The 26,984-nt window shown below is 42.5% G+C and overlaps 1 protein-coding gene across 2 annotated transcripts in view; it reads right to left on the reverse strand.

The window, feature by feature from the left end:
* The window catches only part of LOC121869958, a 113,041-nt gene that overhangs the window by 79,275 nt on the left and 6,782 nt on the right, over window positions 1-26,984 (reverse strand). For both annotated transcript variants that reach the window (XM_042371580.1, XM_042371570.1), the window contains exon 2: window positions 19,392-19,520. In XM_042371580.1, coding sequence (XP_042227514.1) covers window positions 19,392-19,520 — 129 coding nt within the window. The remainder of the gene's footprint in view (window positions 1-19,391; window positions 19,521-26,984) is intronic.

The raw sequence follows: 26,984 nt of genomic DNA on the forward strand, positions 1-26,984 counted from the left end.
TACTAAACGTGAAGGTTAGTGATGAGGTACAATACTAAGGATTGAAGGCTAGTGCCGAGGGACAATACCGTGGGTGAAGGTTAGTGAATGCGGACATTTCTATGGATGAAAGATAGTGACGAGGGACAATACTGAGAATGTTAATAACGATCGACAATACTGAGGGTGAAGGTTGAGGACGACGGACAATACTCAGGTTGAAGGTTACTGAAAAGGGACAATACTGAGGGTGAAGGTTAGTGACAAGGGCAGTAATTAGGGTAAAGATTAGGGACGAGGGACAATACTGAGGGTGAATGTCAGTGAAGAGGGAAAATACTCTGGGTGAGTGTTAATGACGAGGGACAATACTGAGGGTGAATGTTAGTGACGAGGGACAATTCTGTGGGTGAAGGTTAGTGACGACGGACAATACTTAGGTTGAAGGTTACTGACAAGGGACAATACTGAGGGTGAAGGTTAGTGACAAGGGCAGTAATTAGGGTAAAGATTAGGGAAGAGGGACAATTCTAAGGGTGAATGTCAGTGAGGAGGGAAAATACTCTGGGTGAGGGTTAATGACGAGGGACAATACTGATGGTGAATGTTAGTGATGAGGGACAATACTCTGGGTGAAGGTTAGTGGCGAGGGACAATACTTAGGGTAAGGGGTAGTGACGAGGGACAATATTGAGATTGAAGATTAGTGACGAAGGACAATACTAATGGTGGAGGTTAGTGAAGAGGGACAATACTGAGATTGAAGGTTAGTGACGAGGGACAAAACTGCGGGTGAAGGTTGGTGACGAGGGACAATACTGAGGGTGAAGGTTGGTGACGAGGGACAAAACTGAAGGTGAAGGTAAGGACGAGGGACAATACTGAGGGCGAAGGTTTGTGACGAGGGACAATAATGAGTTGTAGTCAGTGATGAGGGACAATACTGAGGGTGAAGGATAGTGACGAGGGATAATTATGAAGGTGAAAGTTAATGACGAGAGACAATACTGAAGGTGAAGATTAGTGACGAGGGACAATACTGAAGGTGATGGTTAGTGACGAGGGACAATCATGAAGGTGAAGGATAATGACGAGGGACAATACTGAAGGTGAAGGTTAGTGACGAGGCACACTATTGAGGGTGAAGGTTAGTGATGAGGGACAATACTGAAGGTGAAGGTTAGTGATGAGGGACAATATTGAGGGTGAAGGTTAGTATCGAGGGACAATATTGAGGGTGAAGGATAGTGTCGAGGGACTAACCTGTGGGTGAAGGATAGTGTCGAGTGACAATACTGAGGGTGAAGGTTTGTGATGAGGGACAATACCGAAGGTGAGGTTTCGTGACGAGGGACAATATTGAGGGTGAAGGATAGTGTCGAAGGACAATATTGAGGGTGAAGGATTGTGACGAGGGACAATACTATGGGTGAAGGTTAGTGAATGCGGACATTTCTATGGATGAAAGATAGTGACGAGGGACAATACTGAGAATGTTAATAACGAACGACAATAATGAGGGTGAAGGTTAGTGACGACGAACAATACTAGTTGAAGGTTACTGACAAAGGACAATACTGAGGGTGAAGGTTAGTGACGGGGCAGTAATTAGGGTAAAGATTAGGGACGAGGGACAATACTGAGGGTGAATGTCAGTGAGGAGGGAAAATACTCTAGGTGAGGGTTAATGACGAGGGACAATACTGATGGTGAATGTTAGTGATGAGGGACAATACTCTGGGTGAAGATTAGTGGCGAGGGACAATACTTAGGGTAAGGGTCAGTGACGAGGGACAATTCTGAGGGTGAAGGTTATTGATGAAGAACAATACCTATGGTGAGTGTTAGTGACGAGGGACAATACTGAGATTGAAAATTAGTGACGGGCAATACTGATGGTGGAGGTTAGTGAAGAGGGTCAATACTGAGATTGAAGGTTAGTGACGAGGGTCAATACTGAGGGTGGAGGTTAGTGACGAGGGACAATACTTAGGGAATAGGTTAATGACGAGGGCTGCTGTACTCAGGTTGATGGTTAGTGACGAGGGACATTATAGAGGTTGAAGGCTACTGACGAGGGACAATACTGAGAATGTTAATATCGATCGACAATACTAAGGGTGAAGGTTACTGACGAGGGTTAATAGTTAAGTTGAAGATTAGTGACGAGAGACAATACTAAGGATGAAGGTTTGGTAACGAGGGAAAATACTGAGGGTGAAGGTTGGTGACGAGGGACAATACTCAGGTTCATAGTTAGTGACGAGGGACATTACAGAGGTTGAAGGTTAGTGATGAGGGACAATACTCAGGTTGAAGGTTAGTGACGAGAGAGAATAGTATGGTTGAACGTAAGTGACGAGGGACAATACTGAGGGTGAAGGTTGGTGACGGGGGACAATACTGAGGGTGAAGGTTATTACGAGGGACAATACTGAGGGTGAAGATTAGTGACGAGGGATAATAGTGAGGTTGAACGTAAGTGACGAAGGACAATACTGAGGGTGAAGATTAGTGACGAGGGATAATAGTGAGGTTGAAGGCTACTGACGAGGGACAATACTGAGAATGTTAATAACGATCGACAATACTAAGGGTGAAGGTTAGTGACGAGGGTTAATAGTTAAGTTGAAGATTAGTGACGAGAGACAATACTAAGGATGAAGGTTTGGTAACGAGGGAAAATTCTGAGGGTGAAGGTTGGTGACGAGGGACAATACTCAGGTTCAGTTAGTGACGAGGGACATTACTAGGTTGAAGGTTAGTGATGAGGGACAATACTCAGGTTGAAGGTTAGTGACGAGAGAGAATAGTGAGGTTAAACGTAAGTGACGAGGGACAATACTGAGGGTGAAGGTTGGTGACGAGGGACAATAATGAGGGTGAAGGTTGGTGACGAGGGACAATACTGAGGGTGAAGGTAAGGGACGAGGGACAATACTGAGGGTGAAGGTTAGTGAAGAGGGACAATAATGAGTTGTGAAGGTTAGTGATGAGGGAAAATACTGAGGTTGAGAGTTAGTGACGAGGGAGAATACTGAGGGTGAAGGTTGGTGACGAGGGACAATGCTGAGTTGTGAAGGTTAGTGTTGAGGGATAATACTGTCGTTGAAGGTTAGTGACGAGGGACAAAACTGAGGTTGAAGGTTGGTGACGAGGTACAATACTGAGGGTAAAGGTTGGTGACGAGGGACAATACTGAGGGTGAAGGTAACTGACGAGGGACAATACTGAGGGTGAAGGTTAGTGAAGAGGACAATAATGAGTTGTGAAGGTTAGTGATGAGGGAAAACACTGAGGTTGAAGGTTAGTGACGAGGGACAATACTGAGCGTGAAGGATAGTGACGAGGGACACAATGAAGGCGAAAGTTAATGACGAGGGACAATACTGAAGGTGAAGGTTAGTGACGAGGGAAAATACTGAAGGTGAAGGTTAATGACGAGGGACAATACTGAGGGTGGAGGATAGTGTCGAGGGACAATAGGGTGAAGGATAGTATCGAGTGACATTACTGAGGGTGAAGGTTAGTGATGAGGGACAATATTGATGGTGAGGTTTCGTGACGAGGACAATATTGAGGGTGAAGGTTAGTGACGTGGGACAATATTGAGTGTGAAGGATAGTGTCGAGGGACATTATTGAGAGTGAAGGATTGTGACGAGGGACAATACTGTGGGTGGAGGTTAATGACGTGGGACAATGCTGAGGGTGAAGATTAGTGATGATGGAAAAACTGAGATTATAGTTTAGTGACGAGGGACAACTTAGGTAAAAGATTATGACGAGGGACAATACTGAGGGTGAAGGTTAGTGATGGGGGACAATACTAAAGGTGACTGTTCGTGTTGAGGGACAATACTAAGAGTGATGGTTAGTGACAGAGGACAATATCGAGGAAAAAGGATACTGACGAGGGACAGTAGCCTACTGTGGCTGAAAGTTAGTGACCAGAGACAATAATGAGGGTGAAGATTAGGGGCGAGGGACAAACCTGAGGGTGAAGGTTAGCGAATAAGGACAATGCTGAGGGAGGGTTAGTGACCAGGAACAATACTGAGGGTGAAGGATAGTGTCGAGTGACAATACTGAGGGTGAAGGTTAGTGATGAGGGACAATTCAAAAGGTGACGGTTAGCGTCGAGTGACAATACTGAGGGTGAAGGTTAGTGACGAGGGAATACTGAGGGTGAAGGTTGGTGAAGAGGGACAATATTCATGTTGAAGGTTATTGACAAGGGACAATACTGAAGGTGAAGGTTATTGACGAGGGACAATTGTGAGGGTGAAGGTTTGGTAACGAGGTGTAAGGGCCCTGTCTCATCAACAGAACATATTAAATAAATGGGTCAATACATCTGATATTATATTCAGATTCACCCTGTAACTTTCCACTGGCTATGAGGTGACATGTTCAATGCACGTGATAAGGTGTGCCCACGGGAAGCTGCGTCATACTATGCTGAGTAAAGGCATAAGTAGCTGCCTCTGGCCACCTGAAGCGAGAAAGCAGTAGTTTGATATCCTTGACTAGAGGAAGACGTTATTTGAGAGTTGCAGTGGATGGCCTGTCTTCCTCGAGGGGGAATGACGTATCCATACCGTTCTTCTCGATGGGTCAATACTCATGAGGTCGCTCACAAATAACTTATATTATAAGGACGTGACCAAACGTTTATATTACATAAAAACGCCGTCCTTTCATTCACTCCTATACAGTGACTTACGGTCGATCTACACTCAGAATTATATATGGCCAACCCTTTTTATAACAAAAACAAGGAACTATCGTTTGGGTTTCTGCTTACTTAAACTCAAATAATAAATATGTGAACGGCCTGGTTAATTGCAACAAGCAGCCGATCCACATAGGGTGGCAGCGGTGTACGGATTCCAAACCGGTAGTCTTACCGTCCTGTTTTTGTGGCGCAGAAAACACACAAACAGTGACGCGTTACATAATCCGAGTGTTGTACGTATCCCATGAGACGATACTTAGTGAGTGTTCTCATCTCTGACACCCTCAAGAGGTGGCAGAATTATCTCACAATCCGCAATTGGAGTTATTGCTGACGTGAAATCCTGTTAACGACAAGGAGAGGGCCAGAGCGCCTGCCCATTTGTGGAGTATTATTCTGTCGTCAAGTGGATCTACCCGGCGTTCGTCAGTGCGGTGCGCCCGGACCTCACAGTGAGGGAAGAGGTGGTCCACCCACTAACCCCCCACCCGGGAACCATCTGTGGTTTTGCGATCGTTGATTGCGGTATTTCCAGTGTCAGAAGATTTGACATTCGGTGGAGGCTACATCGTATCAGCGCATAGCCTACAGTGAGGGAAGATTGACGTCACCCACACGCCGACACTCACCCCACAACAGATAAAGCAGCTAGATGGATCAAGTGTTTATTTACAGACGCCTTAACTCCTGTAATACTGAGGTATTTAAAGAGTAAAAATACTTTTTATACACAGTGAAACTCTATAGCTTCGGCGATTGTTACAACTAACAGTCATAACACCATATACACAGTTGGTAAAAGTAGAGAATTATGTTTCCTATTACTGTGGCATATACTGGTTTAGAAGAAGAACACATATATATATATATATATATATATATATATATATATATATATATATATATATATATATATATATATATATATATATATATATATATATATATATATAAAACAATTCATATACACAATTGGTAAGGTAGAGTGAATTATGTTCTCCCAATTACTGTAAGTATACTAGTTTAGAAGAATAATATATATTATTATATATATATACATATATAAAACGTAAACATGCGTAGCAATCACAGATATTAAGTTATATGTGCCGTACTTTACTACACCAAGGAGAGAGGATAGCTAGGTAATTCCTGCCCTCCCTCGGCCAGCACTTCTATAAAGCAGCCTCTGTTAGGCAGCGGCGCTTAGCAAAGTGGAAGGAATATGACGGTGAGAGTGGATACACCAGATTGGCTCTTGATATAGACACAGGTGCTTGCGCTAATGTATTGGCCTGACATCCTATCAAGAGCTGCAACGTAAATTTCTACCGAGACTTCATATGGCGACCTTAGTAAATGCTGAGCTCGAAGGAGCTTCAGGTACCAGCTGAGCATCAGCGAATGAAAGCCGTTACTAATTGATTCTCAAGACGTGGCATGCCCTTCTAGGCGGACTCTATATGGTTCAGCAATATTTGCCAAAGGACGGGTTACTTGGCTCTCAACCTCAAAAACGAACATGATAGATGGTCATCCACGTAATAATACCGTTACGTTTAAAGAAGCCTACAACGCTAGAGCTATTCTGAAACCTATGCTCACCGCCAGATCGAAAGTGTTGGTCCACCAATCCTATTAAGAGGAAGGCGATCGCGTCAGAGATGCCTTCGACCTCAACCACACACTTCCTCACAGCGTGATTACAGCAGCAATAGTTGGAAGATAGTACCTGCAATTTTTGAAGAGTACTTCCATTACCAGAATGAGAATTCACCAACGCAACAATCCTGTGAGCTGAAGTGAACATTAGTTTCTGCAAATGATCTGTTCACTGCCCAGGTGACAGGACGACTGCAGTTGTTGTGACTACTCATCAATCAACATCCTGTCAACAAAAATTCTTTTCGTATTGTGTGAACAACCTCAGTTACCAGCACCCCAGCACTCCACCCTAGTGATGATGAGACATCCTGCCTGGAGAGATGGTCTCAGCACTGGAGGTATGGTATTGTGGATGACCTAGTGTGACCATTAGCCGCGGCTTGCTGCACCATTTCAAACATTGACCCGTCAATGGGACCTTAATCACTCCAGCCTACTGTGACACACACAAGTCAACAGGATTGCGGCAACAATTTCAAGGCTATCAAGAAATTTAGAAAGCGATTTCTTCAATCAAGCCAAGATATAGGTAGTATCTAGGCATATGGTGAAAGTACATACACATTTGCCATCGTTCAAGACATGCTATCACACTGATAGGACATCACTAGGTTATTGTCATTGCTGTAAGTGCTTACTTATGTTAATATATACTAAAGTTTCAAATTACAAATTTAATGATGTCAATGACATTTGCTGATTTGAAAAATAACTTGCCATTTTAATTTGCTCACGGAATTTGCACTACCAAGCTCCATACCCTCTATTTTGCTAATTCTGGCAATTATGTTCTTGTTCTGTTATTACAGGGCAGTGTCATCCAAAATTGTCTACAACATAACTGCACGACACTCAACGCATAGGTCCCTGTAGTAGCACACCCCTACAGTAGTAGAATCCCCAGCTTAGAACACAATATCTGTTTATAAATATGTTAGGTTGTCTAGGATGTACTGCAATGTGAGTTATTTAGGCCCACGGAGCCGGCTGGTAGGTGACAGAGCTATGCATGGGCCCCTGTCTCATCAACAGAACATATTATATAAAATGGGTCAATACATCTGATATTATATTCAGATTCACCACCCTGTAATTTCACTGGCTATGAGGTGACATACAATGCACGTGATAAGGTGTGCCCACGGGAAGCTGCATCATACTATGCTGAGTAAAGGTATAAGTAGCCGGCTCTCTGGCCACCTGAAGCGAGCAGTAGTTTGATATCCTTGACTAGAGGAAGACGTTATTTAGAGCCGCAGTGGATGGCTCCGTCTTCCCAGGAAGGGGAACGACGTACCCATACCATTCTCCCTCGATGGGTCACTACTCATGAGTCGCTCACAACAACTTATATCGTAAGGACGTGACCAAACGTTTATATTACATAAACGCCGTCCCTTTCTCATTCACTCCTATACAGTGGGACTTACGGTCGATCTACACTCAGGAATTATATATACAACCCTTTTATAAAAAAACAAGGAACTATCGTTTGGGTTTCGTTACTTAAACCCAAATAATAAATATATGTGAATGGCCTGGTTAATTGCACAAGCAGCCGGTTAGTGACGAGGGAATATACTGAGCGTGAAGAATTGGTGACGAGGGACTATACTGAGGGTGAAGGTTGGTGACGAGGGACAATACTGAGGGTGAAGGTTGGTGACGAGGGACAATACTCATGTTGAAGGTTATTGACAAGGGACAATACTGAAGGTGAAGGTTAGTGACGAGGGACAATACTGAGGGTGAAGGTTTGGTAACGAGGCACAATACTGAGGGTGAAGGTTGGTGACGACGGACAATACTGAGGGTGAAGGTTGGTGACGAGGGATAATACTCATGTTGAAGGTTATTGACGAGGGACAATACTGAGGGTGAAGGTAAGTGGCGAGGACAATACTGAAGGTGAAGATTAGAGACGAGAGACATTACTATGTGTGAAAGATAGTGACGAGGGACAATACTGAGAATGTTAATAACGATCGACAATACTGAGGGTGAAGGTTAGTGACGACAGACAATACTCAGGTTGAAGGTTCCTGACGAGGGACAATACTGAGAATGTTAATAACGATCGACAATACTAAGGGTGACGGTTAGTGACGAGGGTTAATAGTTAGGTTTAAGTTTAGTGACGTGGGACAATACTAAGGATAAAGGTTTGTTGACGAGGGAAAATACTAAGGGTGAAGGTTGGTGACGAAGGACAATACTCAGGTTGATGGTTAGTGACAAGGGACATTAAAGAGGTTGAAGGTCAGTGATGAGGGACAATACTCAGGTTGAAGGTAAGTGACGAGAGAGAATACTGAAGGTGAAGATAATTTTCGAGGGACATTACTGTGGGTGAAAGATAGTGACGAGGGACAATACTGAGAATGTTAATAACGATCGACAATATTGAGGGTAAAGGTTAGTGACGAGGGACAATACTGAGGGTAAAGGTTAGTGACGAGGGACAATACTGAGGGTGAAGGTTGGTTACGAGAGACAATACTGAGGGTGAAGATTAGTTACGAGGGATAATAGTGAGGTTGAAGATAAGTGACGAGGGACAATACTGAGGGTGAAGGTTGGTGACGAGGGACAATACTGAGGGTGAAGGTTGGTTACGAGGGAAAACACTGAGGGTGAAGTTTAGTGACGAGGGATAATAGTGAGGTTGAAGGTAAGTGACGAGGGAAAATAGTGAGGGTGAAGTTTGGTGACGAGTGACAATACTGACTGTGAAGGTTCGTGACGAGGGATAATACTGAGGGTGAAGTTTGGTGACGAGGGACAATATTGAGGGTGAAGGTAAGTGACGAGGGACAATACTGAGTTGTGAAGGTTAGTGATGAGGGATAATACTGACGTTGAATGTTTGTGACGAGGGACAATACTGAGGGTGAAGGGTTGTGATGAGGGATAATACTGACATTAAAGGTTAGTGATGAGGGACAATACTGAGGGTGAAGGTTGATGACGAGGGACAATGCTGAGTTGTGAAGGTTAGTGTTGAGGGATAATACTGACGTTGAAGGTTAGTGACAAGGGACAAAACTGAGGGTGAAGTTTGGTGACGAGGGACAATACTGAGGGTAAAGGTTGGTGACGAGGGACAATAATGAGGGTGAAGGTAAGTGACGAGGGACAATACTGAGGGTGAAGGTTAGTGACGAGGGACAATAATGAGTTGTGAAGGTTAGTGATGAGGGGCAATATTGAGGGTGAAGGTAAGTATCGAGGGACAATATTGAGGGTGAAGGATAGTGTCGAGGGACAATACTGACTGTGAAGGATAGTGTCGAGTGACAATACTGAGGGTGAAGGATTGTGACGAGGGACAATAATGAAGGTGAAAGTTAATGACGAGGGACAATACTGAAGGTGAAGGTTAGTTTCGAGGGACAATACTGAAGGTGAAGGTTAGTGACGAGGGACAATAATGAAGGTGAAGGTTAATGACGAGGGACAATACTGAAGATGAAGGTTAGTGACGAGGCACACTATTGAGGGTGAAGTTTAGTGACGAAAGACAATATTGAGGGTGAAGGTTAGTGACGAGGGGCAATATTGAGGGTGAAGGTAAGTATCGAGGGACAATATTGAGGGTGAAGGATAGTGTCGAGTGACAATACTGAGGGTGAAGGTTAGTGATGAGGAACAATACTGAAGGTGAGGTTTCGTGACGAGGGACAATATTGAGGGTGAAGGTTAGTGACGAGGGACAATATTGAGTGTGAAGGATAGTGTCGAGGGACAATATTGAGGGTGAAGGATTGTGACGAGGGACAATACTGTGGGTGAAGGTTGGTGTCGAGGGACAATATTGAGTGTGAAGGATAGTGTCGAGGGACAATATTGAGGGTGAAGGATTGTGACGAGGGACAATACTGTAGGTGAAGGTTGGTGTCGAGGGACAATACTAAACGTGAAGGTTAGTGATGAGTTACAAGACTAAGGATTGAAGGCTTGTGACGAAGGACAATACCGTGGGTGAAGGTTAGTGACGAGGGACAAGACTGAGGGTGGAGGTTAGTGACGAGGGACAATACTTAGGGTAAAGATTAGTGACAGGGACAATACCGAGAGTGAAGGTTAGTGACTGCGGACATTACTATGGGTGAAAGATAGTGACGAGGGACAATACTGAGAATGTTAATAACGATCGACAATACTGAGGGTGAAGGTTAGTGACAAGGGCAGTAATTAGGGTAAAGATTACGGACGAGGGACAACACTGAGGGTGAATGTCAGTAAGGAGGGAAAATTATCTGGGTGAGGGTTAAGGACGAGGTACAATACTGAGGGTGAATGTTAGTGATGAGGGACAATACTCTGGGTGAAGGTTAGTGGCGAGGGACACTACTTAGGGTAAGAGTTAGTGACAAGGGACAATTCTGAGGGAAAAGGTTATTGATGAAGAACAATACTCATGGTGAGTCTTAGTGACGAGGGACAATACTGAGATTGAAGATTAGTGACAAGGGACAATACTGAAGGTGGAGGTTAGTGAAGAGGGACAATACTGAGATTGAAGGTTAGTGACGACGGACAATACTGAGGGTGGAGGTGAGTGACGAGGGACAATACTTAGGGTAAAGATTAGTGACGAGGGACAATAATTAGTTGTGAAGGTTAGTGATGAGGGAAAATACAAAGGGTGAAGGTTGGTGACGAGGGACAATACTGAGGGTGAAGGTTGGTTACGAGGGACAATACTGAGGGTGAAGATTAGTTACGAGGGATAATAGTGAGGTTGAAGATAAGTGACGAGGGACAAAACTGAGGGTGAAGGTTTGTGACGAGGGACAATACTGAGGGTGAAGGTTGGTGATGAGGAATAATAGTGAGCTTGAAGGTAAGTGACGAGGGACAAAACTGAGGGTGAAGGTTTGTGACGAGGGACAATACTGAGGGTGAAGGTTGGTGACGAGGGACAATATTGAGGGTGAAGGTTAGTGAAAAGGGACACTACTGAGATTGAAGGTTAGTGACGAGGGACAAAACTGAGGGTGAAGATTAGTGACGAGGGACAATACTGAGGGTGAAGAGTAGTTACAAGGGATAATAGTGAGGTTGAAGATAAGTGACGAGGGACGATACTTACGTTAAGGATTAGTGACGAGGAACAATTCAGAGGGTGAAGGTTTTTGATGAGGGACATTACTGAGAATGTTAATGACGAGGGACAAAAATGAGGGTGAACGTTAGTGAAGAGGGACACTACTGAGATTGAAGGTTAGTGACGAGGGACAAAACTGATCGTTAAGGTTAGTAGTGATGGTCAATACTGAGGTTCATGGTTAGTGACGAGGGACAATACTGAGGTTGGAGGTTAGTGACGAGGGACAATACTGAGTGTGAAGGTTGGTGACGAGGGACAATACTGAGCGTGAAGGTTGGTTACAAGGAGCAATACTGAGTGTGAAGATTAATGACGAGGGACAATACTGAGAATGTTAATAACGATCAACAATACTGAGGGTGAACGTTAGTGACGAGGGTTAATAATAAGGTTGAAGGTCAGTGACGAGGGACAATACTTAGATTGGAGGTTAGTGATGAGGGACAATACTGAAGGTGGAGGTTAGTGAAGAGGGATTATACTGAGATTGATGGTTCGTATAGAGGGACAATACTGAAGGTGGAGGTTAGAGACGAGGAACAATACTTCGGGTGAAGATTAGTGACTAGGGACAATACTGAGGGTGAGGGTTCGTGTTAAGTGACAATACTGAGGGTGAAGATTAGTGACGAGGGACAATACTGAGGGTGAAGGTCAGTGATGAGGGACAATACTCTGGGTAAGGGTTAATGACGAGGGACAATATTGAGGGTAAAGGTTAGTGACAAGGGACAATACTGAGGGTGAAGGTTAGTGACCAGGGCAGTACTTAGGGTAAAAATTAGGGACGAGGTACAATACTGAGGGTGAAGGTCAGTGATGAGGGACAATACTCTGGGTGAGGCTTAATGACGAGGGACAATGCTGAGGGTGAAGGTTAGTGATGAGGGACAATACTGAGGGTGAAGGTTAGTGACCAGGGCAGTACTTAGGGTAAAAATTAGGGACGAAGTACAATACTAAGGGTGAAGGTCAGTGATGAGGGACAATACTCTGGGTGAGGCTTAATGACGAGGGACAATGCTGAGGGTGAAGGTTAGTGATGAGGGACAATACTGAGGGGTGAAGGTTAGTGATGAGGGGATTTCTCTGAGTAAGAGTTAGTGACGAGGGACAATACCAAGGGTGACTGTTCGTGTTGAGGGACAATACTGAAGGTGAGGGTTCGTGCTGAGGGACAATACTAAGAGTGATGGTAAGTGACAAGGGACAATACTGAGGGTCAAGATTAGTGATGAGGAAAAAACTGAGATTAAAGATTAGTGACGAGGGACAATACTTAGGGTAAAGATTATGACGAGGGACAATACTGTGGGTGATGGTTAGTGACAGAGGACAATATCGAGGAAAGAGGAGAGTGACGAGGGACAGTAGCCTACTGTGGCTGAAAGTTTGTGACCAGGGACAATAATGAGGGTGAAGATTAGTGGCGAGGGACAAACCTGAGGTTGAATTTTAGCGAATAGGGACAATGCTGAGGGAGGGTTAGTGACCAGGGACAATACTGAGGTTGAAGTTTAGTGACGAGGGACAATACTGAGGGTGAAGGATAGTGTCGAGGGACAATACTGAGGGTGAAGGATTGTGACGAGGGACAATATAAAAGGTGAAGGTTAGCGTCGAGTGACAATACTGAGGGTGAAGGTTAGTGACGAGGGACAATACTGAGGGTGAAGTTTTGTTGACGAGGGAAAATACGGAGGGTGAAGGTTGGTGACGAGGGACAATACTGAGGGTGAAGGTTGGTGACGAGGGACAATACTCATGTTGAAGGTTAGTGACGAAAGACAATACTGAAGGTGAAGGTTAGTGACGATGGACATTACTATGGGTGAAAGATAGTGACGAGGGACAATACTGAGGGTGAAAGCTAGTGACGAGGGACAATACTGAGCATGTTACTAACGATCGACAATACTGAGGGTGAAGGTTAGTGACGAGGGTTAATAGTGAGTTTGAAGGTTAGTGACGAGGGTTAATAGTGAGTTTGAAGGTTAGTGACGAGGGACAATACTGAGGGTGAATGTTGGTGACTAGGGACAATACTGAGGGTGAAGGTTGGTGACGAGGGACAATACTCAGGTTGATGGTTAGTGACGAGGGACAATACTGAGGTTGAAGGTTAGTGATGAGGGACAATACTGAAGGTGAAGATTAGTGACGAGGGACAATATTGAGAGTGAAGGATAGTGTCGAGGGACAATATTGAGGGTGAAGGATTGTGACGAGGGACATTACTGTAGGTGAAGGTTGGTGTCGAGTGACAATACTAAACGTGAAGGTTAGTGATGAGGTACAATACTAAGGATTGAAGGCTAGTGCCGAGGGACAATACCGTGGGTGAAGGTTAGTGACGAGGGACAATATCGTTGATGAAAGTTAGTGACGAGGAACAATACTGCGTGTGAAGGTTAGTGATGAGGGACAATACTGAGAGGGTTAGTGACTAGGGACAATAACCTTGAAGAAGGTTAGTGACGAGGGACAATACTGTGGGGTAAAGGTTAGTAACGTGGGACAACACCGTGGGTGAAGGTTAGTGACGAGGGACAATACCGTGCGTGACGGTTAGTGACGAGGGCCAATACCGTGGGTGACGGTTAGTGACGAGGGGCAATACCGTTGGTGACGGTTAGTGACGAGGGAAAATACTGTGGGTAAAGGTTAGTGACGAGGGACAAAACTGAAGATGAAGGTTAGTGACGAGGGACAATACTGACGTTGTAGGATAATGACGAGGTACAATACTGAGTGTGAAGGTTAGTGACGAGGGGCAATACCGAGGGTGACGGTCAGTGACGAGGGACAATACCGTGGGTGACGGTTAGTGACGAGGGACAATACCGTTGGTGACGGTTAGTGACGAGGGACAATACCGTGGGTGACGGTTAGTGACGAGGGACAATACCGTGGTGACGGTTAGTGATGATGGACAATATTGTTGGTGAAGGTTAGTGACGAGGGACAATACCGTGGGTAACGGTTAGTGACGAGGGAAAATACTGTGGGTAAAGGTTAGTGACGAGGGACAAAACTGAAGATGAACGTTAGTGACGAGGGACACTACTGACGTTGTAGGTTAATGACGAGGTACAATACTGAGTGTGAAGGTTAGTGACGAGGGACAATACCGAGGGTGAAGGTTATTGATGAGGGACAATACCGTGGGTGAAGGTTAGTGACGAGGGACAATACCGTGGGTGAAGGTTAGTGACGAGGGACAATCCCGTGGGTGACGGTTAGTGACGGTGGGACAATACTGTGGGTGAAGGTTAGTGGCGAGGGACAATACCGTGGGTGATGGTTAGTGACCAGTTTATCATATACTCATTCCTATCTTTCGCTGTATTAGAGAGAACTTTTCATGTTCATGTTGCTGTTATGAGAATAATTAATAAAATGTATTGTTCCCTTTCTCTCTCTCTCTCTCTCTTATATATATATATATATATATATATATATATATATATATATATATGCTGATAACCACAAGGAAAGAAGAAAACACGAAGTTCCCAAGCGCTTTCGTGTAATTCACATCTTCAGGGGTGATTACAGACTAAGGAAAAGTACTAAACAAGGTATATATATACAGAGGAGGGTGAGATCAGGTCCACAATGGTCAGGTATTAGGTAATGACCTTACTAATCTCGATCAAATTCACTGTGGAATTAGAGCATGACTGTAAATTTCCTTTCCTTGACTGTCTGATCCACAGAATAGGTAACACCTTTAAGTTCATTAGTTATAGGAAACCTCCTAATGTGTGTTCATACATTCATTATTATTCTGCCCACCATAATAGAGTCAAACAGTCAGTATTTTCATCAATGTTTTTACGTGCTTTGAGAATTTGCAGCCTGGAATTCAATGATGAGGAATGTAAATATATCTATAATAATGGCTTGAAACTTAAGTACCCTAGATCTTTCATAGACAAATGCCTTAACATTACTAAGAAATCTTTCGATAGAACCGATCCCAAGCCCACCCATGACCATAAGAATCTCTTAGTATTACCATTTCACAAAAATTTCTCTCAAATTCCTTTACAACTGAAAACCTGGAATCCCAATGTGGCATTTAAAAACTCATGCACTGTTAAACAAATTTTAATCAAGAACTCCCCCAACAATACAAGTGGCTGCATTTATAAGGTTCCTTGCAAGGAATGTAATATGTTTTACATAGGCCACACAGGTAAAAATCTTGTAACTAGACTTAAACAACATAAATATAGTGTTAGGACAGGCCAGGAATCCAATGCTCTGTTTGTTCATTTGAGGGATAAAAAGCATTGCATTGACTGGGATAATGCCTCCTCAATATCACCTTGTAATTCAATTGACAGTAGGAACATTATAGAATCTAGTCTCATTAAACATACCGAAGCAGTCAACATGAATTTGAGTAATGGTATGTACAAACTGGACAATTTTGTAATTAAGAAGATTTTTAACCAAGTGAGAAGGTTGGGTCAACTTACACTCTGACCTCGCTACCGTCTGTTGCGGTGCTTTTTATAGATTAGTAGTGTCATCACCTAATACCTGACCATTGTGGACCTGATCTCACCCTCCTCTGTATATATATATAAAATGTTTTGTACTTCTCCTTAGTCTGTACTCACTCTGTGAATTAGAATTTTGACAGAACAAAGTAACAACACTTTTGTGAGTTGTTAACAGCATACACCAGATCCCGCACAATTGGATTTTATAATACAACATATATATATATATATATATATATATATATATATATATATATATATATATATATATATATATATATATATATATATATATATATATATATATATATATATATATATATATATATATATATATATATATATATATATATATATATATATATATATATATATATATATATATATATATATATATATATATATATATATATATATATATATATATATATATATATATATATATATATATATATATATATATATATATATATATATATACAATATATATACATACAGTATTACCCGGCTTTATGCGGTTTCACTTTCCGTGATTTCTCATTTACGCGGTACCTCGCCAGAACCGGACTTTCACTTTCCACGGTGCCTCTACCCATATACCATATACTCACAGAGTGTCTGGTGCGACGCTATTTTTAGATTCGACCCTCCCGCCTTCTCCCGCTGGGCATCCTTACCTCCCTCCGCTGCTAGCTGTGATTGGTTTAAAGTAATATGACGTGTCCACCCGCGGGAGGGAGGGAGGAAAGACGACGCTTGACCTAGCCGCGTCAGTTTCATCCCTCCAGGCCACACCGTGTAAACGTGCATCCATTGTTCTGTAAAATGGCTTCCGCCAGACCACCGCCCCCAGAGAGAAACCTTGCCTTACCTGGACCCAGCCGCCCTAAGCCAAAGAAGATACGACGTTCCCTAAGCTACGAAGTGAAATACAAGATCATTCAAGATTTGGAGAAAGGAACACGTCAAGCTGATCTCGCGCTCCAGCATGGAGTCAACGAATCTACGATTCGTACTATTAAGAAGGATGCAGCTAAGATCAAAGAACACATGAGAATCACAAAGTCTGCAGGTGCTTCAATGATCAAGTATTGCCAGAACAAGGTGCTGCTAAAGGTTGAAAATTTGCTGTTGAGTTACTTGATTCGTCAGGCGCGACGCAACATGGCCAGTGGACACGCGATCCGTTCAAGAGTACGCCCGTGAACTGTACGCAGCAGTGTCACGTAAGATGGGAATTCCAAAGCCCAAACCCTTCAATGCTTCTTCTGGTTGGCTGCATAGGTTTAAGAAGAGGAACAAGATCACCAACATCAACATTGGTGGTGAAGAAGCGAGTGCTGACCGTGTGGCGGCTAGAGATTTTCCTCCGTTCTTATGTTAGGTTATGGAGGAAGGGCAGTACACCGACGACCAGGTGTTCAACATGGACGAATCTGGTCTATTTTGGAAAAAGCTGCCTACCAAGACCTTTGTTGTCCAGTCTGCAAGCAAGATTCGGGGCCGGAAGTTGCAGAAGGAGTGCATCACCGTCCTCTTTACCACCAATGCCTCCGGTACCTGTAAACCCAAGTTATCGGTGATTCACACAGCCCGCAAGCCGCACGCCTACAAGAACGTGGACATGAGCAAGATTAATGTCCACTGGCGTGGATGTTCTCCTCTCTGTCACTCTCGTGGTTTGATGACTGTTTCGTTCCCGACGTGAAGAAATTCTGCGAGCAACAGAATGTTCCATTCAAGATTTTGTTGCTGTTTGACAACGCACCAGGACACTCGCCCCTACTTATGGATCATCACCCCAACGTAAAAGTGGTCTTCCTGCCTCCCAACACTACGTCATTAATCCAGCCCATGGACCAGGAGTTGATCTGCAATGTGAAAGCTGCATACTCTGCAAAGAAATTTAAGCTCCTGAACGACTGTACCAACACCAAGGATGAGTTGCGTAACCTGGGTGACACCGATAGCGAGAGCAAAAGCGACGAGAATGAGGACGAGGACAAGGAACAAGAGGTGGTGAATCAAGAAGTTCTCGTCAAACAGTTTTGGAAAAAATGTAACGTCAAACAAGCTGTGGACTTCTTGGTGGAAGCATGGGATCAGCTGTCTATAGCTGCGATTCGTCACGCATGGAGGCATGTGTTGCATGGTATACCAGGTGAGAGGCGGAGACAACCTGTGACTGGTGAGGTTGTCTGTGACAGTGGCATTGGACCTTGCAAGAGAAGCTGCACACAGTATTACAGCTGAAGGCTTCTCCGAGACCACCAACGAAGACATCCTGGAGGTGATCAGAGATCCTGAAATGACTGCCGACGAGATGTTGGAAGATGATCACGTCAGTGAAGAGGAAGGTGGTGCATCAATCCCAGAAGAACACAAGTTAACGCATAGTAATATTAAGGGTGCAATCGAGTGTGCAGAGAAATTGAAGCTCTTCCTTTCCAACGACCATGACGATGACCGCTATGAAGTCTTCCATACCCGGCTGGTGCAGGCTATGGAGCGGTACATCAAGGTGTATCAAGACAACATCAACACTAGTCGTCAAAAAAGCATTACCGAGTTCTTCGCCCGCAACCCACCACAGCCAGCCGGAGCCAGTGATAGTGACAATGAAGGTGACTTTGACTGATTTGTCAGGGAGGCCATGACAACTATGACGGATAGTGATGGTGATTCACCTAGTGATGGTGATTCACCTAGTGATGGTGATTCACCAGAGGGCCAGTAATCTGCCCTCTACCTCGGAACCAGCCTCCATCCCCGTATGCCGACCCATCTCCTCTACTAACGTAAGTGTTAAACCTAACCTTTAGTTTTCCTAACCTAACCTTTATTTTTCCTAACTTAAACCTTTATTTTTCCTAGCCTAACCTCTTCTATATTAATTGTGTGTGCATACCATCATAAAGTTAAGATAATATTTTTACTACAACATAGTTTTGTGTCGTCAAAAAGTGGAGTTTGGGGGTCGGGCCAATCTCTATTGGAATTAATCCCATATGTTCTGTTGTTCACTTTACGCGGATTTCACTTTCCGCGGTACTCTGTGGGTTGTACAGCATTTTGTAATTTGAAATGACAGTCGCAAAACTTTGATTTCTTTTATTGACTCGGAATCTTTTGCAGTGAATGCTCAAACTCAAAGTATGTCTTTTGCGTCACTTGTTGCTTTATTTGTCAGTTCATATTTTGCGACTGTCATTTCAAATTACAAATTGCTGTATAAATATTACAAGAAGCGGCATAAGTTTTAAAAAGATATATATCAATATATGAAGCAACAAAACAGTCACAGGAATAGTAATTTGAACAAAAAAGTAGCTTCCGAGTTAATATTACAGGTAAAGAAAAACAAAAACTTTTGCCACACTCACCGTTACAGTAGGTGCCGCAGGGACGAGTAGAGTCGTCGGAAGACTCCAAGGCTGACCATTTGGTGTCGAGGTAGAAGTAGATAACAGTAGAAATGCACAGGATCAGCACCAGGTTCACCGGCCCCATATCTGTATGACAGACGTGGTGAGATTGTTGACACATATAAGTTACTATATGTTAAGTGCCGTCGCAGGCGAGGGATATCATTATATATATTTATATATATATATATATATATATATATATATATATATATATATATATATATATATATATATATATATATATATATATATATATATATTTATATTTATATATATATATTTATATTTATATATATATATATTTATATATATATTTATATTTATATTTATATATATAATTCACATCTTCAGGGTAGTACAAACATCTGTACTCACCCTGAGACTACAGGACTTTGTAACTACAGTATTTTCTTACATATATATATATATATATATATATATATATATATATATATATATATATATATATATATATATATATATATATATATATATACATATATATATATATATATATATATATATATTTTTTTTTTTTTTTTTTTTTTTTACGGGGAATAGTCCACCCGGGACCAGGTCATCAGCCCACAATGGGGCCTGGGCGCCGAAAAAGTGAGTGCAAAAAGTATAAAATAAAAGAGATAAAAATTTGAGAAAAGACTGTTTGTTGATCAACACCGCGAATACAACGGAAACCAGCTTTTGTAGTGAGACAGATTGGAATAGGATGGAAACACAGAAGAAGACAGAGCATTCCAAAGTTTGGCTGTGTTGGGAAAGAAGGATGAACTATAACGAGTTAGTCTACTGTGATCGTCATCCAGACAGAAACGGTGGGCACCGTCGGCAAAACTAGTGTTACGAGCCCACGGTCTTGCAGGCGGTACACAGGATGCCGAACATTGCCCGTTAAAGTACCTGTAAAAGAAAGAGATTGAAGCAACATTGTGGTGAAGAGAAAGGGAAGAGAGATTATCAACTAAACGAAGAGAGTTAATAGGACAAAGTGCCTTTGATTGCACCCTTTCTAACAGTTGGACAGAAGAAGAACCACCCCACATAGGAGAGCAGTACTCCAAGTTGGGATGAATGAATTCCTTATAAACATGAAACAACTGCTCAGAAGTGAAGTAACTACGGCATCTGTACAACATTCCCAGCTTTCGAGGAAATGGTGAGGCCTAGCATATCTATTTTGGAATTTAGCAAAATGATTGCGCCCTTAAATGTGATTGGTGGGAGATCTTCTATTTTGGAAAGTGTAATTAGTAAATACTGAATTTTATTACTCTTGAACTTAACCAAGTTTCTACCTCAACATTTGGAGATGCTGCACAGATCCGCATTGATAGATGAAACGATATCAACTCTAGAAACAGATCTAATTTGAGAGTTAGGAGGGAGGAGAAAATAAGAAAAAGAGTCAAGAGTAGATCATCAGCGAAGAACGGATAGATTTTAGTCGTAGTGTTAAGTAAATCATTGATAAAAAGAAGGAAGAACACAACCCTGTGGAACACCACTATTGGTAGAGAAAGAGCGAGAGATCGAGCCCTCGACATCAACCGCCATGGATCGGTTCTCGGGGATGCTAGAAATTAGAGAACAGAGTGGAGGAGAGAAACTGTAATAGGGAAGTTTAGAAGGCAAAGACTTGTGCCATACCTTGTCAAATGCTTTCGGGATGTCGAGGATCAGACTGGTGATTCGACAAAAGAGAAAGGCGTTCAAGATGACGGAGAAAATGAGATTTTATGATTGTTTCGAAAATCTTAGAGAGGAATGAAGTTAGAGCAATGGTCGTGCGATATGTATTGATTATTATCTTATATAGTTCATTGTGTATTACATTGAAGACTCGTTATATACACCATTCGTCAACACGATACAATGATTACATTAATATGCTAGATCAGAAGAAAACGTCCCATTGTCGCCTGTAATGAATGAATATGAAATGTTGCATTGACAACTCAAGTAATGCCAACATGTTTCCATTTTAATAAAAGCGGTGGACAGAAGTCTGAAGTCTCCTCCACGGCACATAATTTATTTAGAAACATATTCAACACATATTGTTACCTTCACACTGACTTCCAAAAATTAAATGTTTGAAATGACAAGTGATTGAAAATTTATTTTATGACAAAAGTGTCAAACTCTGATTACGGTATGTTATCAATGATCAGTCAATTCACACCCCTCGCTTGGCTCTGATTACTTTACAGATAAACAAATAGATATTACTTATAGAAAGGGAATTAGTTGTGCTTAGAAAAGGTAAGATTTTCATTTACAGTTCACCAGCCTTACAGAACCAGACATGACATGCACCTCGGATACTGAGACAGATTCCAGGCACTATTATTATTATTACGTATTTTATTTAATTTATTTAGTATGGTATAGTATAGTATAGTATAGTAGGTTGTTCTAGCAAGCATCAATCACATGTGAATAAAGAATCACCTCAATTAACTTCAAACCTCCTCTTGTTCACACTCTGGCCAAAGTTTAACATGAAAAGCATGAATGTTATCTGCATACTATAGCAGATGAGGAAAATAATACAGTAGATATAAACTTAAGCCTAAATTGAGTGTAAATAGTTCATCATTCACGAATGCCATGACTGTAGGTAGAGGGGCACCTGCCTCTTTTTCCCTCCCGCTACCCCTCCCACCCCACATTCTCTTTCCCTCACTTCACTTCGCTATACCACCGTTCACTAGGCAGAAGATACGATCTAATAACAGTCTTTTTTTTTTTTTTACGGGAATTAGCCCACCCGGGCACAGTTCAAATGACCCACAACGGAGCCTGGGGGCGAAAAAAAAAAGAACGGAAAGAAATTGTAAATATAGAAAAAAAGGTTATACCGTATTAATCTACACCACGAAGATGCCGGAAAACCAGCTTTTTAAAGTGAGACAGATTGTAAGAGCATGGAAACACAGAAGAAGGCATAGCATTCCACTGTTTAGCTGTGTGAAGAAAGAAGGAGGTACTATAACGGGTTATTCTTGTGTGACCGACATCCACAGAGAAATGGTGGGCACCGCGGGTAAGACGTGTGTTACGAACCCACGGCCTTGCCGGTGGTACACAGGATGCCAAATCCACTGAACATTGCCCGTTAAAGTACCTGTAAAAGAGAGAGAGTGAAGCAACATTGCGGCGAAGAGAAAGGGAGGAGAGATTGTCGACTAAGGGAGGAGAGTTAATAAGACGAAATGCCTTTGATTCCACCCTATCTAATAGTTGGACAGAAAAAGAGCCACCCCAGATATAAGATCATTACTCCAAGTAAGGACGAATGAATCCCTTATATACTTGAAGCAACTGCTCAGGAGTGAAGTAGCTGCGGCATCTGTACAGCATTCCCAACTTTCGGGAGGCAGCTTTAGTTATACTAAGGATGTGTGATTTCCAGGACATATTGGAGGAAATGGTGAGGCCTAACATATTTATTTCAGAATTTGGGAGGATGATAGCGTCCTGAAATGCAATTAGTGGGAGATCGTCTAGATTACAAAGTGTAATTGGTAAATATTGAGTTTTGTTATTATTGAACTTGACCAAGTTTGTATCTCCCCATTCAGAGATGCTGCACAGGTCCGCGTTGATAGAAGTAATGATATCAGTTCTAGAAACAGATCTAGTTTGAGAGTTAGGAGGAAGGGGAAAATGTGAGGAAGAGTGAAGAGTGGAATCATCGGCGTAAGAATGGATAGAATTAGTTGTAGTGTGAAGTAAATCATTGATAAAAAGAAGTTAGAGAGTTGGTGATAGAACAGAACCCTGTGGGACGCCACTATTGGTAGAGAAAGAGCGAGAAACCGATCCATCGACAACAACTGCCATGGATCGGTTCTCAAGGAAGCTTGAGATGAGAGAACAAAATGGGGGAGAGAAACCAAAAGAGGGAAGTTTAGATAGCAAAGATTTGTGCCATACTCTGTCAAATGCTTTGGAGATGTCGAGGGCCACGACAAAAGTTTCCCCATAATCCCTAAGAGAGGATGACCAAAGATGGGTGCAATAGGAGAGTAGATCACCAGTAGATCTCGCACGGCGAAAGCCATACTGGTGATCCGACAAAAGAGAAAGGCGTTCAAGGTGACGGAGAAAATGCGAGTTCTAGATAGTTTCGAAAATCTTGGAGAGAGATGAAGATAGGGCAATGGGGCGATAGTTAGAGGGGTTAGAATGGTCACCCTTCTTCGGGATGGGCTGAACCAAGGCATGCTTCCAAGAAGAAGGAAAAGTTTTCGTTTTGAGGCAAAGGCGAAAGAGGCGAGCAAGCACAGGGGCCAGGGCTTCAGCACACTCCCTCATAACACGAGTGGGTATTCCGTCCGGTCCATGCGCCTTACTCACATCCAACCTGGATAACACACCGGCAACCCTGCGAGTGCATAGGTTCAGTAGGAGGTGCAGGGGTAGGAGGGATAGAGTGGGAATCGTCTAAGGAATTAGAGGAGAATAAGGTGCCAAAGAGGTTGGCTTTGTCAGGGGGAAAGTTGGCTATAGAGTTATTGGGACGGAAGAGGGGAGGAAAAGAAGGTGTGCAGAAGTTGTTACAGATGTTTTTAGTTAAGGACCAGAAGGATTTACTAGAGGAAGAATTAGTCAGGACAGCGGTCTTTCTTTTAATAAAATTCCGCTTGGCCCTACGAAGAATAGCCTTACAACGATTCCTAGAAGTAATGAAAGAGGTGTGGGTAATAGGAAAAGGAGATAGTTTCATAGCTCGATATGCCCTATCTCTCACCCTGCAAGCAAGAGAGCAGGAGCGATCAAACCATGATTGTAATGTGAAAGTTTTGGTAGAAGATGAGATAAATGCACTCATACCACTTCGTATAACCTCAGCAATGCTGTCAGCACATACTGAGGCATCCCGAGTGGAAAAGCAACATTCATCCCAAGGAAAGTCGGTGAAGAATTCTCGCAAGGATTGCCAGCTTGCCCTCCGATAGTGCCATAGTTGACGTTTAGAGGGGGGTGGGAGAGGTGGTCGTGCCCAGTTTGATTTAATAGAAATAAGGTTGTGATCAGAAGACCCTAAAGGGAACAAAAATTGAGTATGACTAGTGTGAGGGGTTAGAGGTAAAACAAAGATCAAGAATGTTAGCAAGTTGATCGTGTTTATCAGGAACGCGTGTAGGTGTTTGCTTATTTGTTCCAAATCATTAAGTAAGGAAAAAGAGAGCGCCTCAGCTCCACCTGGGTCATCCCTTGCAGAGCCAAGACACTCTCTGTGATGTACATTACAATCCCCTAGGTAGAGGATCTCGGTGTTGGGGTGTGTGGATAGCAACGACTCATGGCAAGAAGTGAGATAGTCAAAGAGTTCGAAATAGTTGGTAGAGTTGGGAGAACAGTATAGGAAACAAAGAAAAATAGTCACAGTAAGTAGAGATATTTTGAGCCAGATGACATCATAAAGGGAAGATTCAAGGTCCGTGAGTCGGGCTTTTGGTGTACGTGTGTTGCAGTAGGCGCATACACCTCCCTTAGAACGGAAGTAGGTATAAAGGTTGTAGTTAGAGACTTGAAAAGGTTTGGGTGAAGCTGCTTTGTTCAGTTGAAGTTTGGAGAGTAGTAAGAGATCGGGGGAAGAGGTTAATAGATGGTGCTCCACAGAAGAAAAATTGGATCTCAGTCCGCGAATGTTAGAAAAATGAAGTGTGAAAAAAGCCGATCCTCCAGCAACCGTCAGTTGAGGCCCCAGTAGATTGATAATGATCAGGTCGGCCCTGGGGTCCACAACCTTCCCGACCGGTGGGACCCATCCGAGAAGGCCCCGCTGCAGTGTTAAAATCAACTGACATAGGAGAATAAAATAGAATGAATAAAACGGATCAAGAATGAGTACAGTTTTATTTGTGGTGTTGTCAATAGTAAGAGAGACAGTTGAGACCCTGCAATTGTGTGTAAATGAGGCAGAAAGATAGATCAGCAACCTGGGACTTGGTCACAATTTTCGTGATGCCATATAGCAGCAGGGTCTACCATTAGACAACACATTATGCTTCCAATATCTTCCCAGGCGGTAGTACCTCCCTGTTTGGTAGCTGCCTACGACCTACTACCTGCCAAGCCTATTAAATGAAGTTCTTATTAAACATAAAAATTCCACAGATCTTTAAATTTATGTTTGTTTTAATATTTTTTTTTTCACTTTGATTCCATAGAATGTTTACTATTGCGAATTTCCTATAACCAAATACAGGGCTGCCACTGCACAAAATCTGACGAGCTCCTGTAAGCGCACTAGTGAGGGGGACTGAACAAAGAAATGCCCTAGGTAGAGGATCTGTGTTGTGGTATGTGGATAGCAACGACTCTACAGTTGGTTGAGTTAGGAGAACAGTATAGGAATCAAAGAAAAACGGTCAGAGTTGGAAGAGATATTTTGAGCCTGATGACATCATAAATTGAAGATTCAAGATCCGTGAGTCGAGCTATAGGTGTACGTGTGTTGCAGTAGGCGCATACACCTCCCTTAGAACGGAAGGAGGTATAAAGGTTGTAGTTGGAGACTTGAAAAGGTTTGGGTGAAGCTGCTTTGGTCAGTTCAAGTTCAGATAATAGTAAGAGATCGGGGGAAGAGTTTAATAGATGGTGCTACACAAGAAAATTGGATCTCAGGCTGCGAATGTTGGAAAAATGAAGAGACAAAAAAGCCGATCCTCCCTCAGTTGAGGCCCAAGTTATTTGATGATGGTCAGGTTGGCCCTGGGGTCCGCAACCTTCCCGACCAGTAGGACCCATCGGAGAAGGGCCCGCTTTAATATCGTTGTCAACTGATATCTTAGGAGAATAAGATAATAGAAAGAATGAAACGGATCAAGAGTGAAAAAAGATACATTAGTGCAGGCGCTTATATAAACCCGTAAAAATTACATGTTAATTTTTTACACCATACATCAAATTAATCCTTATAACCTGTAGATTAAGAAAGATTACGGTGTCATTTTTTCTAGGAACGGTTTATTATAAATTTTATGCCATCAAAGAACGGCGTAATCAATTACAAACGTGTTACCAAGTCCTAAATAACTTAAAACATGTCCAATAACATATGCAAATGTAGTATTATATGATCACAATTTAACATAATATATTATGAATGCTGTTATAATATCTTAAGTGTGTTACAAACATGGCTGCTCATATATTATATGTCATCCTCTGTCTGGCAAAGAAGAAAATGCAGTAAGTAAAAATGGCTGCCTAAGGCAAAGACAAGAAATTAAACATATACATAATACCATTATCTGAAAAGCTTATTACATCCATTTTAGAGTTAATTATTAGTTTATAGTATTATACATCATATGTATACAAGTCACACGTTATTATTTACGACATTGCTTCAGTCCTCGTCATTAGACTCTTCTGTTTAAAACACAGATTCCTTCACCTTGTTTAGGCATTTCTCATCATCCACTTGACAGTTACACATCTCGGTGCATGCCATGTTATTCTTTCTCCATGAACATGACAAGGATCCACATTTGCTGACGCCACATCCACTTA

This window comes from Homarus americanus, unplaced genomic scaffold (genome assembly GCF_018991925.1).
Source record: "Homarus americanus isolate GMGI-L3 unplaced genomic scaffold, GMGI_Hamer_2.0 scaffold32583, whole genome shotgun sequence".
Taxonomy (NCBI): Eukaryota; Metazoa; Arthropoda; class Malacostraca; order Decapoda; family Nephropidae; genus Homarus; species Homarus americanus.